General features: G+C 39.8%; 2 protein-coding genes across 6 annotated transcripts in view; one reads left to right on the forward strand and one right to left on the reverse strand.

Moving 5' to 3' along the window:
* The window catches only part of LOC134394729 (protein SCO1 homolog, mitochondrial), a 470723-nt gene that overhangs the window by 28670 nt on the left and 423316 nt on the right, over positions 1-18737 (reverse strand). The window lies entirely within an intron of this gene.
* MAP2K4 (mitogen-activated protein kinase kinase 4) overlaps positions 1917-18737 on the forward strand; it is a 50553-nt gene continuing 33732 nt past the window's right edge. For 2 of the 5 annotated variants that reach the window (XM_063120398.1, XM_063120400.1), the window contains exons 1-3: positions 1917-2068; positions 10277-10309; positions 18594-18693. In XM_063120398.1, the coding sequence (XP_062976468.1) occupies positions 1987-2068; positions 10277-10309; positions 18594-18693 (215 nt within the window). In that variant the 5' untranslated portion in view covers positions 1917-1986. Of the gene's footprint in view, positions 2069-10276; positions 10310-17982; positions 18106-18593; positions 18694-18737 lie in introns of all 5 variants that reach the window. The other 3 variants (XM_063120401.1, XM_063120402.1, XM_063120399.1) reach the window with 3 other exon arrangements.

The raw sequence follows: 18737 nt of genomic DNA on the forward strand, positions 1-18737 counted from the left end.
ACTTTAAACTGGTGAAGCCTCAAAGAAAATATACAGGCTGTGTATATCTTGGACCCTGGCACTTCAGAGGACCGGGATTAGTAATAAAATAGTTCTTCTTTACATGACAAAACAAGAATGCACATAAAGCACAAAAGGTTAAAATCCCAAGTAGTGTATTCCTAAGCATATTTATTCAAGATACTGAGGCTTGCTCTCCATTAAGTATGGTTAGGACTTCAGCCTTAAGAGTTATTTCACACACAATATTTTACCTACATGGGTAAAAACATATACACCACCATATGAAGATAACATGCATGTTTGTTTAATTAAATGAACATAGATTGTGAAGGTAGCAATATAGGCAGAGTGGCTTTTCAGTGACTGTGCCTTGACTGTAGAACTCCCTGCCTTGGGAGGTCCATCTCACTTCCTAATTAATGGTAGTCTGGAAGCTTGTGAAGACCTTTCTTTTTTTTGGAAGGTATTTAGTATGTAATTTTTACAGGCTATTTTATTCTGCTTCTGTCTTGAATATTTTCAATATTTTGACTGCTGTTGTAGTTTTATCATCTGATAATTTTTGTGCTTTAATGTTTATGAGGTTTTGGTTTAAATTGTAAGGATATTTTTTATCAGAGCTCTGCTGTTAGCTGCCTTGAGTTCCCAGTTGAAAACGTGAGGTATACATGTTTTAAGACAATATATGCATACACAGTGAAGCAGACACATGTGCAAACTACATATCAGAGTGGAAACATGTTTTTCTCCCTACTCCAGTGGTTTACATACCAGTGGAATCCTAGCAGTACTTGAACTACAATGAGGCTAGAAGTGGCCTGCCTCCACTTTCATATTTTTGCAATTTTGTGAGTTTCATTAATGGTTCCCTACCTTTGACCCTTTATTTCTAGCATTGAAGCATGGGGTTTGTTTGTTTTGTTTAGAAACAAACCAAGGAAAAAATAATAGTGGACAAACTTCCTTAATATATTATATACACATTGCAGTTTCCCCCTGCAATGTGCTACCAGAGTGAGTGTTGGCTATGTTTATGGGACACTCAAGCTTATGCTGGGCAATGGTGTAGTTTAATAGGCCTGGTCTCTGCAGGTGAGCCCATCATGTTTTCTAGGCCTAGTTCCTAGTGCTAATTTGATCAAGCAACCAAATTTGTCCTCTCGTCTTTATCTACCTCATACAGTCCATTCTAAGGAAACCATTGTAAAGCACCTTGTACACTGAAATGTTGCAAAGCGATGATGGGGCAACGTGCAAGGCAAGAAAAAGGAGGGGTTGTGTCCTAAGTGACTACAACCTGCTCATGGTTAAGATGCTGGTGGGGAACTTTTATGATCAAACCAATACATCGCTTTAACCAGAACATATTACACATTTTGAGGCAAACAGAGCCTGTTTAGAGAATAAAAGCGTTCACCCTGCACAAGCACTGCATAGAAGGGGCCGCCGGACACGTCTGTTCCCTAGACCAAACATTCCCGCTTGGATATCAAGACACCCAGTTCTGAGTGGAAACTTTGGCGGGTCTCTCTCCACCCCCACGAACGGCTCCTTTTCCTTCCTTCCTTCCTTCATCCGTCCCTCCCTTGCTTGTCTTTTTGGGCGAAGAAGTCGGAGGCATCATCCGTTCCGCCCGCTGCCTGGGAGGGGTTATACTTATGCCGTGAGGGTGGGAGGGAACGACGAAGGGAAGCGGAGCTCCACCAGCTCGGAGAGGGAGACTGGCGGTGACTTGGGTCGGTCGTGGCCAGGGAGGCTGGCGCCTGTTGTCCCGAGTCGGGGCTCTGGGTGTCCCGCCAGTGCCTGGGGCTGAGGAGGGAGCGAGCGAGGAGCAGCCGAGGGCAGGCGGACGGGCGCGCGGGACGGGGAGGGGGTCGGTCCGCTGCGCTGCTTCTGCTGCATTGCAGCCTCTCTCCCTCCCTCCCGCCGTCCGTCCATCTATCTCTCCCTCCCTCCCTCCCTTCGCGTCTGGCGCGCTGTACAATGGCGGCTCCCAGCCCCGGTCCCGGCTCTGGCTCCGGCGGCGGGTCCCAGGCGGCGCACACGACAGTCAGCAGCATGCAGGGTAAGGGAGCGCGCCTCGGGAGCGGCAACCGGGCCCGGAGCGACACCCCCCACCCCCGGCTCTAGGCCGCGCTTCAACCCCCGGCCTTCTCCTTGTACGAGCCGCCCGCCCAGCTGCCTGAGTATAGGGACAGGAGGGAGCGCCCGAGCTGGGTAAAGGAGGACCAGGCCTCTCCCGAGGATGATAGGCCCAAGAGCGCGCTCCGGGAAAGAGGAGGCGGAGGTTGAGTCCGATGGCGAAACCGGGAAGACCCGCTTCGATACAACAGCTTTATAGCATGTGAATTCGGTGGGAAGGGGTGTGGTATGCATGTAGGGAGACGATGCAGCTCCGTGTGTAAATAGACGCAAAAAGAGGTGGGAGATATGGGCGACAAGAATAAGGGAGTGAACGAGCTGGTGTGTATGTGTGTTGGGGTGTGTGTTAATAGGTGTGTGTGTGTAAACACGCATACAGCTGAAAGAGGATGATCACTAGAAAACTGGGCCTTCCGTGGGTCTGGAGCGGACTGATCTGTAAGGATGTGTGGCGTGATTTCCGGGTACGCGAGTAAAGGAGGTTTGGGGACTCATCCCAGGGTGTAAACACGAGGGCGATGTGGGGAGGCTAATCGCTAGGGTGCGATCGCTAGGGTGCGAGAGAAGCCAGAATTAATATGCCAAATACAAGGCGTAGGAGTGCAAAGGTATAGCAAGCTGAGCATTTGCTAGGGATATGACGTGGGGTTGAATGACAAGGTATGTGTAAGACAGATCGCATGCAGGGTCAGGAAGGGGTTACAGCATGTTTTCTACCGTGTGTAATTGTCCTTCGGATGGGGGATGTAGGGATAAAGCATGCTGGATAAGGGTCCTTGTAGGGAGGTGAATGCGAGGTGTTGGTGCACGATTAAGAAGTGAGAACTTGAATATATAGGTAGATTAGATATGAGCTGTGACTTCCTGAAATTGGAGGTTAGCAGATATTCTAGATAGGGTAGGAAATGCATGAGGAGACAGAGTAGTTACTGAGAGCTTCTCTCCATAGAGGATTGTGATAGAAGGGGAGTAGCTTATTGTTCCTAGGTGTATTTAAGTATTAAGGAGAATGCAACATGCATGAATGTGATAAGTGGGTTGAGAATGAGAGGTCCTTTTTCAGCGTCTTTGTGTGGATATTGAGCAAGTCACTTATGAGAAAATATGTGGGGTTGCTACCACATACTTCTGACTATACCCACAAGAATCACTCTATTTCTGTGCACTTACAAAAGCTCTGCAGAAGGATACTTGAGCAGCTCTATATTAGGAAATGCATTTTAAAATATTGAGCAGAGTGTATATCTTAAATGTTCACAACCTAAATTCAGCGCTGTGTTTTTTAACACTGTATTCCGTACAAATCTGTGCAATATCTGGAAGTTAAAAATTAGTAGCATATTTAGGGTAATGAACATGGCATTACATTTGTACCATTGAAACTAGGAATGGTGTTGTGGAAGGCCAGTGAAGGATAACACTATCTTAATCCGTAATAATCTATCCCACTCTCCTGCCTGATGCAACTGATCACTTCTGGACCTTGGGCAGGGTATTTTCAGTGTTGGCACTGCATTGTTGGAACTAGCTAACCTGCAAAGCCTGCCATACTTTGCATGTACAGAATCCTGGATTTAATCCCTAGTATTTCCAATTCAGGGTATTAGTACAGCTGTGAAAGACATCTGGCTGGGACCATAGAAAACTGCTGCCAGTAAGAGTAGTAGACAGTACTTAGTTATATGGACTGGTGATCTGATTCCGCACAAGGCAGCATCATATGTTCATTGTTCATATGGTCAGAAGTTGTGATTGCCAGTTCCCAGTATATGTACATGCAGTGTTATTGTCAGATATGACAATCCATTTATTGCATTCTGTTTCATGCATAGACATACTTCCCATATAGGGACTTTGCTGTGTTTGAAGGAATCCTATTATATATCCACACTAGAATAGTAAATATTGTTGAGTTTTAATGCGGAGTTGGCATTGAAGACTAGCCTCCTATTTTGTTTTTGTTTTTTAGGAAAAATGTACAAGGCCAATATTTCAGAAACTACATATACATTGTTAGATCCCCTTTATTAGTACATTTATCTAGACTTGCCTCTGAAGCTGTACTGGATTGAGTAAGGCACCAGTAGAGTGAGATGTTCCATTTTTCTTCAACCCCCCACTACTCTTAATTAGGTAATTACATGAGAGGCAGCTGGTTCCTTGTGCAGGTATGATACTTCTGTAAACATCCTATGGTTTTGTCACAGTAGATTATTTTTGGGTTAGCACCTACAGTGTGATACTCAATGAGTTGCTGTGTGTAACTAGAAAAAAGCGTACTTGAGGCTGCTGGAATATTCAATCTATTTACTGTTTTACTCTGTACAGCACCATGTACATTGATGGTGCTATATAAATAATAATAATAATAATAATAATAATAATAATAATAATAATAATTCTTAGACATGGTTAGATTAGCAAACAATTAGATCTTTAATAACTCTTGTAGCAAGGTATTCCCTTTGTTTCACTATTCCTTGCCTGTTTGTCAATGTTTTTAGGCTGGGATCTCAAAGCATTGATTTATGTAGCAGGGTATACGATTTTTGCTTTGTTTTTAGACTGAAATGGCTTCTAGTATTATCCCCAAGTAATATCCTGCAAAAAGAAGGAAATGATAGGAATACATTCTTCTGTTTCTCAAGTGGTAGACACAGTACTATGAGCACCAAGGATTTTACTTTCATTAATTCCCCAGTGTGTGGGTACCCAAGAAAACCACTATATTGTAGTATTTGTGTTCTTGCTACCTACCAGTGTCATCTCATGGTAAAAAGTATTAGTTCCCCTAGATATTAGTAAATAGTCCACAATGAAAGGCTGGACTTCGAGCCTATTACAATGTGAAATCGGGGAAGTGTCTTTGAAATCACTCTTGTGCCTAAAATAGCAATGTGGGGATAGATTTTTAAACCTGTTCATTGTAAAAAAAAAAGCTTATTGCAAGGCTACACTGAAGCACTCTGTGGAGTTTAGCTATATCTTCACCTTTCTTATGTGTAGATACATTTGGATCAGGAGTGAGTGATTACACCAGTAATTTGTAGAAGTACAATTGTGGCTTAATGTAAAATCACAATATGGGAAGTGTCCAGTTTTTAGTCATTGAACAATTTCTCTACCTGAGTACAGGTTGCCCAAAATCACAGCTCTTAAGGGGAAAAAATCAGATAGCTTTCTTCCATTCTGTCACCTGACTGCTTTCATTGTATTCTAAATACTTGTAATATATTGTCCTTGCCCCGTGTATTATCTTTCAGGCAAAAAACCCATATGGAGAACGTAGCGATGCTCATCATTTAGCTTGGGCAAGGGCTATGATGAATGAAAACTAACCAAACTAAGGGAGCAATCCTACATCCCTCAGAGAGCATCAGGAGGGGGACATAGGATTGTTTGGTTTCTGGGCTCTGAGGTCAGAAATAGGTCTCCGACCTTTAAGCCCAGAAACTACACACACACACACACACACACATACACACCCTGTAGCTGGCATGGTTCTGGCTATGCCTCTGCACTCGGATTGCGGAGATGGGAAAAGAGGGCATTCCTGGGGACTGGAGCATCAGTCATACAAAATTACACATCTAGCAGAAATACAGGGTGGCTGGAGAGAGGAGGTGAAGATTGACTCTGCCCTCCATCCACCCTGCATTGGATATTCGGCAGCTGATGGGTTCAGAGGCTGCTGACTATTTTCATAGGAGTGTGCCCTAAGCAAATCAAGACTGAAAAAAAATATTTGGGCTAAATCCAGTGTCATCCAACAGGATTTGTCTCCTGTCCCCTTGCAACACCCCAAATCTGTTCCATAGGGTCCCCAACCATCCAGAGAAGATTTTGTGAGCATGTGTGGGGTTTGAAAGGGGAAAGAAATCATCTCTCTCCCTGTTCTGCTGATTGCAGTTGTTCTTTTGGTAGGATGGGTTAATTGGATACCACACATTATTTAAAAATTGATCTGAGTTAGCTTCATGTGCATGCATTGGTTATTTTGTAAGGAAAGCTGTGTTCTTAATGTAGGCTATTGAACCTTCTAAAACTTGTTGCTTTAGAATTGAATAGGGCTAGAGATGTAACATTAAAGGAAATTTTGAAGCCATGGGGTAAAAAACCCTGCTTTTATTTTGCTTTTTGGGGGGGTAACAAATGGAGCTACAAGCTCCTGAACTGTAAGGGACACCTCAGATGTTAGGAACCTCTTTGGTTTTGCCAGTTCATTAGGAGCAGGCCAAAACCAATATAAAACAAAAACAGAAGAAACCATCCACATTAGTAACAAAGAAAATTATTTATGTCTGTACTAGTCCTCCACAGTGTCAAACAGACATAAAGCACCAATTCCCATAAAAAGAAATGAGAAAAAGTGGGGACCAAGATTCACTGAATATGCATGAAATTTAATCAGATTCATTTTCTGAGCTATGGGTATCACCATCAGTTTCAGTCTCTGCTTCAATGGCAATGTCCCCTAGAGGCAGGAATGTAACTTGCTCTTGCATTTGAGAGTTTTGGGCCTTAGCTGATACTGTATATAATTTTTAGAAATCCTTTGGAGAAGTAAATATAAGAACACCTTGTCTTAAACATTTTATTCATCATGCTAAAATAAAACATCCCATAATCCATTTTTTCTTTTTTCTTTTTTTTTTCAATTTTTCAGAAAAAAACAAAAACAAAAAAGGCTTCAGGAAAAAATGGGGGGGGAGGTTTACTACATATATATGTTTATATATGTTTATTAGGCAACCTGTGTAGGTTTTAGCCACAGTTACAGTGAAAGAAGAGAGGGAAATTTTTTTTACAATCAGTACAGTATTTCCAATAAAAGATGGAGCCCACTTGCCACACAAAGTATTATACATAAGTTTAAAATTATAGTTTTAATTATAGTTAAAATAAACATTCAGAAGGGGGAGCAAAGATGTTTGCAGGCACAGGGTTATGCTATATTACTATATTACTGTGACTCTGGCTTGAAGCAGTATTATGACCCACAAACTTATTAGGGCTTTTTGATTATTATTTTTTTGATTTTTTTTAAAAAATATTTTTATTTCCAAAGTTTCTCTGAGAGTGAATCATGATATCGCTTAAGGTTGTAAATGATAGCTTGAGAAATATACATGGGGTTGTAATTCACAGGCAGGTTCTGGTGATTGCTCCAGAGCCATAGCAAGTTTCTAGCGGTTCTGCTTATACAAAGTCTTGGAAACATGTAGCCACTCTTGTTAAAGCAAAAGTAGGCAACCTGGTACCCTCCAGTTATTTTGGATTACAACTCCAATAATCCCTGGCTATTGACTGATGGGAGTTGTTGTCCAAAACACCTGGAAGGCAACAGGTTGCCTACCTCTATGTCAAAGGCTCAAAGTACTTTAATGAATTGGATGCTGTACTGCTTCCAGTTGGTTAATGAACACAGTCTTCTCGGCTCTTGAACCATGCCACCTAATCCCAATCTCTTTACTACTGTAATCTTTTTCTTATTTTCTTTGTGAACCTTCTTTTTATGTTTTCATTATCTTAATTTAGACCAAAGTGTCCGATTTTTCATCCCCTCCTAATTTTGAAGTTAGCATGAAATACAAAATGTATTTCTTCCTTTATTTTAAAATTCCCCTCTGCTTGTAGAATTTGGTCATGGTGAAGCATCTTCTCCTAGTGGAAATTTGTTGACTAGAGGTGAGCTTTGCTCCCTGTAGAAAGGTCCTTATTTGTAACAATGGAGTGGTACACTACGAAAGATTATCAGCTACTGTGACCATCCTGATTGTTTCTCTGCCTTCCAGAAAATATGCCTGATCTTTATCTTGCCTAAAGCCTTCTTTCAGCCTTAGGTAGCCTCCTGTGGTATCGTATCTTTTGAATTTGTTCATTGGTAGTCCCTTTCTCTCCCTCAGAGAGAATGTTCTACCATCTCAAAGATGGTAGAACATCAGGGAGTGTAGTTTTTAGCTCTGGATAGCAAATGTTAAGCTGTATGAGTGGGCTCAGTGTGCTTCCAAGCTGCTGTCAAATGCCAAAGAGTAGATTCTTTCCTTTTGATTTGCATATGATTTCAATCCGTTTGTTTCCAACTTGCAACTCAGTATTTGCATGAGCTTGTTTTAACTTTCAGAATGTGCTAAATCCAATCAGAACTAGCAATTATTATTTTAAACTGTCAACAGCAGCATTTTTAAACTGAATACTGTTAACTTGATTTTATGTCATAACAACACAGAATACTTTATCTGCTCCTGCATCTTTTCAGAAACGAATAAGTATATTAGCAGTTTGGCCTGTAGATTTCAATGAATTTTTCAGATAGCAAATGCAGACATTACTTGTACTTCTTCTGTTAAATATCAACGTGCGTCATTTCTTACTCTTGGTTTTGGTAGAGATGAATACATACATATTCAGTTTTATGTATAAAGACATTTAAATTGGTGCAAATTTTCCTTCAGTTTGCAGCCTTCATTGTGACATAGTTCAATGCTTTTATTCTCATAGATGTTTGCCAAGTGCCAGGAAGTATATAGGAGGTGGCCTTAATATGTATGTTTCCCCCCTAGTTTCTAACTTGAGACCAATATGAATCTGATTGTAAAAGAGAAGAGTAACATAATGAAAGGGCAGCCAAATCCGTGTGATGCTGAAACTCCTTGCCGACTATTGCAGAAAAACGGCCAGTTAAGACATAGCTATCAGCTGTGCTATTCTCATATCATACCAGATGGATACTTTAAAAAAAATGGACAGAATATGTGTTAGGTAATAGTGGAAGATGATTTAGTCCATTACTATAAGTGGAGCCTCCATGATCAAAGGCAGTGTATCTGTGATCACTGGATTACATTAATGCTTTGCCTGTGAGCTTCTTAGGGTATTTGGCTGGTCCCTGTTGGAAACAGAGTATTAAACTGGATAGCCTATTGCTCTTTTGCAGCCAGGTTATTATGTTCTCATTTATGATAGCAGAGGTCCCAATAGTCAGCAGAGAAGGCTACTATTTTCACCATTCACTTAAGAACTATCACCAGTGCATCCAGTGTAAGCATATCATCTTAACCTATACTCAAGTTGTCAATTATCTGGTGGATTCAAAGTTAGAACTGAACTGTCAGGTTCAAGTACCCTGGAATTTGATGAGTGGCCCTCATCAAGTTACTATAACCTCAATTCTACTTTCACAAATGGCGCATATCTCACAATATTATGATAAGAGCCTTATGATCAGGGCTTCTTGTGTTTTTTTGACTGCATTATTCACTATTCTGTGACAAGTATGGAAATTGGTATTAGGCACAAAATTCAGCTTGGAATTCTCAAGTTTCATTTAAAAATAGCTGGGAAGATATGCTTGAAATATGCAGATAATGCTTAAGAGAAATAAGAGAAAGGCTAAACAAAATTTGAGTGGGGAGAAATTGGACTGTCAGTGCCTTGGATATTTCCATGCTCCTCACAACTTCTAGAAATGTCCTAAATAATGCAAAATAAACAAATTACACAAATAGGTTTTATCTGCATAATTTATACAATTTGGAGAAACAACATCTGCCTGTATGTAGTTGTCACGTAAAACTAAAGTCAGATATACATGATTCTGATTGTGTGAATGATAAAGCTGTGAAAATCATGACAGCAGTACTTGCATGTTTATACCGAGAGAGAGCAGTTCCATCCTTTAAAGCAGAAGTCTAAACGTGAGGAGAGAAATCTCCGTAATGCATTTATTTTCAAGTTTTTAAGCTGTTAAATTCAAGAATATTGTCACAGAAGACATCATATGGGAACCTTACTAGCAAAAATCTCCATTGTTCTTAACATTTTGTTTGTTATGTTAACAACAAACTAATACTTAACCTCTGTAGTTGACCTGATTCGGATACCCATCTGATCCTCTACTGATGTTTTCGACAGGATAGTCAACTGTGACTTTTCCAAAAAGTGTTCGATATTGAGGAAACTGAGGTTATTGGAATCTTTTCTTTGTAACTCAGGCAGTTACTTTGCCTATGTCAAACATTTATTTGGTGTTTCAGGGTGGTTTTTTTAAATGAACATGAAATGTGATTTAAAGGTTGTGCAAATCTGTAATTTTCAGTAAATGAACTAGAACTTATCTTTTTTGCTTTAGGCTTTCAGATAAACTTCTGTGAAAAAGCACAAAGTAAGCTACATGTTTTATAGTATTACGCTATTTTATTTTATTTTTATATCATTCTTGGTATTGGGAATGTGTCCACTGTTGAACTAACTAACCAGCCATGCATTAATACATGGGCAGAGCTTCCATTTTTCATCTTGCTTCCAAAATCTGACTCCACTAATCTGTAAATAATGTCTCTTATCCATCTTGGATAATAAAGTAGAGGGCTCACAGATAGTTGTTCCCAGCTAAGGCCTTAGCTAGACCTAAGGTTTATCCCGGGATCGTCCCGGGGTCGTCCCTGCCTGCTCCTGGGATATCCTGTGTGTCATTTACATGAACAGGGATGACCCCGGGATGATCCCGGGATGAACCTTAGGTCTAGCTAAGGCCTGAATTGTAATCAGGGCAAGATTTTTGCATTTTCTCAAATAAAATGTAGTGGAATTGTTTGTAATAGAGAGATATTTGGCTTTGGATGCTAGACCCAATAACTACCTAGTGAAAAAGTGTCCATAAGTACTGAAGTGATTATTTCAGTAGAGACTTGATTTCTAGCACCTTAGGGTCAGATGTTTATATAATTGGAAAATTGTACAGAAAAAAAATCTAGAAAAATTCTAATGCAAATTTGGATAACTTGCATGAGGTCATTTGCATAGGAAAATGTTCATTTTGTATTGGAAATTTTTCCAAGGTAAATTAGGTTTATTTGCATAAAGTCATTTGCATTGGAATGTTTTCTGATACTCTAGAGCAGCCTTCCCCAATCTGGTGCCTTCCAGATGTTTTGGACTTCAACTCCCATTAGCCCTGGAGAGCATAGCTAATTATCAGGAATTCTGTAAATTGTAATCCAAAACATCTGGAGGGTACCAAGTTGAGGAAGGCTGCTCTAGAGAGATTCAATTTGGCATGTTTATTTTACTTGTATCTGGTAAACAACAAAACTAAAAAAAAAACATACCCCATACTTATTTTTTTGTTCCAATACACTGCAAGCATTTGACTTGAAATTTTGTGGAAAAACACATTAAAATCATATTTAATGTGATTTAAACATATTATGTAGAAATTATTATTAGAATACTAGTAAAGGACAATAGCATGTACTTCCCTTACATTGTCTACATTTAGTACACTGAAGACTGTTGACACAGTAATTAATTTTAGCAGCCTAAAGAATTGTGTATGATATGTTGACTACAACTCTTCTGTTTCAACAGAGTTCAACTGTTTTCTACTAAGGTTGGTGGGGCACCTTCAGTTTTGCTGCCCCTACTTATTAGCTCTATTTTACTCTGAAACATAGATGTAATTCAGTGACACATATGTACTTTCTCTCATACTGTCTGAAAAAAACATTAATTACAATTTTGAAACTGCCAAGTTTGCTTTGTATTTGCAAATGACATATATTGATTTTTACTAATGGACATATGAAATGGAAGACTTTACATGGAAATAAAAGCACTTGAAAATTTTCTACCTCACATCACTGCTTAGGGTTCCACCCTCGAGTTTAATGCTATGTGTGAGCTATCTTATGCTGTCAGTGTGTCAGTCCAATTCTACTCTCAGCAGTGGCTTCTCAAGATCTCATGAAATGATCTTTCCCACTGCTAACACCTGATATTCATTGACTGGAGATGGTGGGCATTGAACCATGGACCTTATGCATGGCAAAGAGCATATGCTCTCCCACTGAATCATGGTTCCCTCCTCTGGGCTATGGTTTTATTTTAGATGACTCAATATTGCTTCAAAGTTATCACTTCTGGAGTGATAACTTTTTGAACCCATGACTGGCTACATGCAGTGAATCTGAAGTCTCTATAAAGGTCAGAAAATGTTTTTATCTGTCATTGTCAGCCCATGTTTGGATGATTAATGGAAGCTCTGCACAATTATTGTTTTCATTCTTTCATTGTCCTATGGCTTTCATTTTGTAATTGCTCTGTTCATTATATTTTTATGATTGCCTGCCATGCTTTAGTGAGAACTTTATTGGAGACCAAACATAGCATTGCTAGCATTTTTTCCCTCTACTGGGTAAACCTTGTATAGTTAAACACATCCATCTTGCATTTAATTCAGACTACATATTTTTTCATTTTTATTTAAAGTCAATGGATATGCATATTTAATTTAGAAGTGATGCAATGCTTTTAAGATTACTGTTGATGTTCAGTAATTTGTGTCAAGATTTTATGTCTGAGTCTTCTAAAGATGAACTGAAATATGTGGATTATACTCAAGAACTGCAAAACGGTTTATGCCCACTATATCACCACTAGGCATCCATAAAATCATAAATGTAGTTTAGCACTCATATTCCAGGACTGAAGTTCTTGAGGGAAATCCTATTTTCTAATCAATTGAAATACATTTTTCAGCAGTGCAAAGATGTATATATAAAGAAAATTTGCCAAGGCAATACAGGCTGAAAAGTCTCAAGTGATTGCTGAGACAACTTGCTTGGTGTTTCAGGCCTTGCATTTTCCCCGTCACAACAACAGTGTTGTGCGGAATGCTGTTTTTCTCTTACACCTCTTGTAGACAGTTCTAAGGGTATATGGGTACAAAGGTACATCCATGGGTACATGGAAGTGTGTTTTAGTTCTTAGAACTGTTGTCTGAGTGCCATAACAGATGTGAATGGTAATTGCTTGATTGGTTTTTAAAATTAATAGGAGCCCAGATCCTTGGGCTTGGGGGCACGGGTCTTTAATTTTTTGACTCTGCTCCAGTCTCAATCCAGATTGGGAGCCTTATGGTTGCTATTTGCATTGGGAGGAGATTCCTTCCAGATGCAAATAGCAGCCATGGGAGGGGGCCGATCCAGATTGGGACTGCAGCAGAGGTAAAGTTCATAGCTCTCTTATTCTACGCCACAGTCCTGATCCAGAATGCCCCCCACCCCAGTTTGTATTTAGTTTAACAAAATTGTGGGAGAAACATGCCTATTTTGGCCCTGAGTTTTGATTCATCCCAGCAAGATGCTTGCGTGAGACAAAAACTTCTGCTTTAGCCTTCTTTTTCTTCTGGCTTCTGTGGGGTTCTGCCTATTGCTGGAATCTTTTGTTTTATGAATTCACCGTCCTTTTTAGTTACCAGTTTATGTCATATAGGACATTTAGGATTGGGATAAGCAGATGGCTTCTTAAAAGATGAATGAAGTTGTCCATAGTTTTATAATTCTAGCAGAAATAATAGATGGGTCTGAGTAACTTGGGGCAGCAGTCAAGGTCACATCAGTAAATGTTACATGAATTGGAAGGCCACAGCTAATTTGCATATTCTATACATAATTAACAAAGCTCATCAAATTTGGATGGCCTTTGTGGCCACCAGGTAATAGCTTATGCACATCTCACAATTCTCTGTGCTTCTGTTTATGCACTTTATTGTATGGGGCAGGCTTGTCATTCCCAAACACTTTTATTAGGAAGTTGGTTCGACTGATTTAAGTTTAATGTAATTCCATGTAAGTAGGCTTTAGAATTGTATTCTAAAACTGGCAGTCTTTATGATTTTTCTGAAGGTAGCTATCGACTCATGGAGATTTTGCTCTTAAAGTTTAGCAGCATGGACGTTGCTTGCAAACAGATATTCTGCTGGGGCAACCTGGGTAAGAAATATTCTGCTAGTTTCAGAAGACAATTATTTGCATATTTTTATAAAGCAAGACAAAACCAGTTACATCTTAATACCAGCTAAAGAGTCCTCAAAAATCAAAATTGTGAAATCATTCCACAAAATCAAGAAGTAGTATTAAATTCTCACAGTTGAAAAACATTACAAATAAATAGAAGCCTATTAAATTTTATCAAAATTTGGCAGGAGGTAGAGGGAGTAGGATGCTCCACAGTTTCCCAAACATTGGAGGGCACATAGGTGGAACACTGAAGAAAGCTTCAGGCCAGCTCTGGTCATCCTCCACATTTCCCTTTCTTGTGACCGTTAGAATAGTAAAGTATTAAAGTATATTTTTTCTGTCCCTTTCCTGCAGTCTTTTATAAAATATCAACCATAGAGAGAATATCCCAATCTTTTCAAAAACACTTTTGGCTGGAGGGTTTATTTCCTTTCTTTCTATACATACCTAAATTATTAACCCAACCTATCTATACATCTACTCACTTATCCCCTATCAGTTAAAAAAAAGGAGTGTAAAAATAAAGATCTCTCATTGATCTGGCACATGCCTGGTTCACACAAACTTTGATGGAAGCTTCCTGGCCATTTCCTGCCGCCACAGGGAGTCATGTTCCTGTCACCACAGGAAGTCTTCAGTCAGGAAAGGTGAATAGCTACAAAATCCACTGTCAGAGGCCTTAGCTAGACTTACCTGATAATCCAGGATGGAGGAGGGAAGATCTCGCGTTGCGATTAATGCGAGTTCCCTCCTCTGTTTACACGTGAGGCGTGACAACCTCAGGAAGAGACGCGTCACACCCGCCATTTTTTAATTTTTAAAGGAGAAGCAGCGCACGAACGCTCGTGCGCTTACGGTAGGTCTTTTAAAAAAAATTTAACTTAATTTCCCTGCTCCCCTCACCCTACCCCCGATGGGCGCAGCTCGTCGCGCGGAGCTGGGTCAAACTGCGGCAATGGGACACACATTCCGCGGTCTTGAGCTCAGTCCGAGACTGCGGAAAAAGCGGGCCCAAAGTGGAGGGCTCTATCCTGGGGCAAGGGAGGGTTGATCCTGGGATCCCCTGTGTGACATGTGGATGCACAGGGACGATCCCAGGGTTCGCCCCGTGATAAAGCCCGGTCTAGCTAAGGCCCTAAGCTGATCCTAGCAAACTGAAGAGGAGCAGTGACCTGATCAATTATCTCCACTGGGGAGAAGTTGTTAGGAGTATGTATATACAAGTGAAAATTTGTGTAGGATGCTAAAGGAAATAGCAATAACAAAAGTTACTGTTTTTAACTTTTGTAAACCACCCAGAGAGCTATGGGGCGGTATATAAATGCAATAAATAAATAAACAACAAAGAGGCGGTGTCTTAAAATTTGAAGCAGTAGTGGAAGAAGAACTGGCAGCTAGGACTGGACATCCAGGGTTAAGAACTTGAGGGTGCTGGGGTTGTTGCTGCTTTGTTTTGTTTTTTGCAAATCTGAACTTTCAATGCTACTTCTGAAACAAATGTGTCCGAGATATAAGGCAATGTCCGTCAAAGAGGAAGAGTAGGGATTGGCATTGTGTTTAATATATAGATAGGGTTCTTCATTGTGCCTTTTGGTTGAAGATACTTAAGTCACACTGCTGACATAAACTCAAGTTCCTATGTTCGTTTTTCCAGCTGTGAGAGTTAAACTTTCCCAAAATTACACATGGCATCTATTGACCTGCCCAAAGGAATATTAATACAATGTTTTATGCTCAGTGAAAACTGATGGGTCAACTAATGAGACATTATCACCACAAAGACATTGGTTTTATGATAAGTGGACTAGAAATTACGTTAAATAAATAAAAAGAATGAAGTGGTATGAAAACCAATTAATTATAAGTAAATAAGCACAATGTTTGAATTTTACAGTTTTGAAGTGTTCTCTTTGGTTAAATTATGCAACTCATCATCCTTTTAAAGGAGTTTTTACAGAAAACTAATTATATTGTCTTGGATCCAGTCTCTCCCCCCACCCCACCCGCAAATAGTGGAAGGGCTCTTTCCGTTCACAATAGGGTCTTTGATCCAGTAGAGGCTTCTGCTGGTAGAAGCATGGTGGGGGAAAGTGATTTCCAACAATTCTCCCTGCAGCTCCCTCCCTTCCCCTTCAACCCCCCACACTATTCTGAATGGGCCTGGAGCCCATTTTTAGGGACTGTAGGGGGCTGAAAGGGGGAATTGCCAAAATCCCCCCCTTTCATCCAGTGAATCAGGAGATATCTGGATTCAAGTCTTACAGGGCTATACTGCCCATGTTGTCTCTCTCATCACTAGCACTACTCCAGTAGTTCTGTTTCACATGATTGCACTGGGAAAAATGCAAAATGCTCATGAAGAATTGTCTGCTGGGGTTGCCCAGGAATGCAAGGAATTGTAGTCCCAAACTTTTGGAGGGCACCAGGTTGGGGAAGGCTGGATTAGAACACAAACATAGGCTTGTAGTAAACTGTAGTGTTTGGAGGTTTAAAAAAAAGTAATGTTTTCTGCTTCAGGCTTTCATATTTGGAACGTTATTAAATAACTTTTTAGAACGTTTAGATAGGCATTTCAGAATCAGTTTAATTCAGGCCTTCCAAGTATGTATGAGTGACTTCAACTCCCATCAGCCCCTACCAGCATGACCAGTAGTCAGGAATTATAGGAATTGTATTTCAAAACATCTAGAGGGCAACAGATTGAGGAAGGCTGCTATGCATGTCTACTCAGAAATACGTTCCATTAAGATCTGTAGCATTTACTTCCAGGTAAGTAGGTATAGTATTGCAGCCTAACGGTGCAATCCTATACCTGTTCAGACAGAAAAAATCCTATAACTCCTAGCATGCCCCAGCCTCCCATGCTGGTTGGGGAATGCTGGGAGTTATAGGACTTTTTTTCTGCCTAAGCGTGCTTAGGATTGCACCCTAAATCTAACAATTAGATCTCTGAAGTAACTAATGGTAGGTAGCATGTCAATCATCTCTTCCTTGGTTTACTTCTTAAACTGAAAGCAACTATATGGTGTCAGACAGCATTAATGTTACAGAATAGTTTAAAATAATCTCTATTGCAATATAACCATAAGGGCCATTGTCTATAAATGGGGTGGGGTGGGCAATAGCCTCCTTATTAGGCATAAATATAGAAAGCCCTAAGTCCAGAAGGAAAGCTTAGGCTATGACCCTATGCACACTTACTTGGAAATAAATTCCATCAACTTACTTCAAAGTTAAAGTGTGTTTAGTCTGCCAAATATAACCATCCCTATTGAATCACAGAAATGTTAATCAGATTTTTTAAAAAACCTAGGTTAGTTCATTCCTACTTAAAAAGAAAGTACACTTATTTTTGTTAGAAATTCTAACACAAAGTTTGAGTCTAATATTGACTTAGGTGGACGGCTTTCAACCTTTTTCACACTGTGTTAAAATAGATCAAATTCTTTTAATATATAATTTTATTTTGTCATATTAAAAGATATATGCTTTTTTTTCTTTTTGCACCAAACATTTATTTTGCATTGAAGTTTACTAAGAGGCATCTATACTGTGGCACATTGTTACACCTCCTGTGCTTCTCAGACTGAGGCTTCCTGCTTCACTGACACGAAGACTGTTGCTGTTGCGGGAGGCATGAAAAACTACTTGGGCAGCCAATAACCATCTCGGGCATTGGCACATTTGTTGTGAGCATCCTTAATGTGACTGTGGCTTTAGCTGTCATGTACTGTGGACTGGAGATTCAGCAAACAGCAATAACTTTCTTTATGCTTAGCAAACTCATACCCATTGCTAGGTGCCAATTCACATGTCTTAGTATGCTATGTTATTTGTACATTGGGAAGGAGTTACCGTTTTAGTTTGGAATTCCACGTTTCCCATTTAAATTGACCATAGGCTACTACAAAATTGCCCATCTGTAGAAGTGTGTCATCACCCTATTGCATGCACACATCTAGAGCCATGTAGACATGTGCATGCCAACATACTCATATAAGTGTATAGATGAATACATTCTTTATTATACCCACAGATTTTCTGATTCAGATGTGCAGTCACAGGGAGCATATCTTTCTTCAGTAGACAGTAACAGACTGGACTCCTCTTTTAACAGAAACCTTGGTCAGATTTCATGACCTGATCGCATCATATACTGGTAATTACAGCTGAGGCTGTGATCCTGCCCATTTTTAATTGACCCCTGTACACACTCTCTGTCCCACATCTAATAGCTTTGGGCTTTTCTTTAACTTTGATGTTCTCATATTTTAAAAAATACTAATAGGTGGGGGTCAACTTTTTTAAAGGGTTAACATTTTGCTGTTAAACCCCAACGTTCATGGAAGTGGTCTTATAGTATAATTATTAACTGGAGTTAAAAACAATTCTTATGCAAATAAGATGTTTGTACGATGCATACTTGCTCAGTGGTTCAATTGGGTGTTAAGCACAAGAGCCCTACTTAAGGCTGTTCTACTGATATTGTGACTGATGTCATAATATAAAATATTCAGTGCTGCTGTGAAATGTTCTTACATGTTGTGAGGAAGAGTTCATTGTGTGTTTCTGGTTCATTCCTGATGCTCTCAAATAATCTATGTTGTCTTGCCGACAAGATTTTGTTTGTGTTTGTTTATATCTCAGGTAAGCGCAGAGCACTGAAGTTGAATTTTGCAAATCCACCTTTCAAATCCACAGCGCGATTTACTCTGAACCCTGGAGTTCCTTTTCAAAATCCACACATGTGAGTATAAAGCTAGAAGTTCCTCCAGTAGGCCTATAAAGCAT

Source organism: Elgaria multicarinata, chromosome 3, assembly GCF_023053635.1.
Source record: "Elgaria multicarinata webbii isolate HBS135686 ecotype San Diego chromosome 3, rElgMul1.1.pri, whole genome shotgun sequence".
NCBI lineage: Eukaryota > Metazoa > Chordata > Lepidosauria > Squamata > Anguidae > Elgaria > Elgaria multicarinata.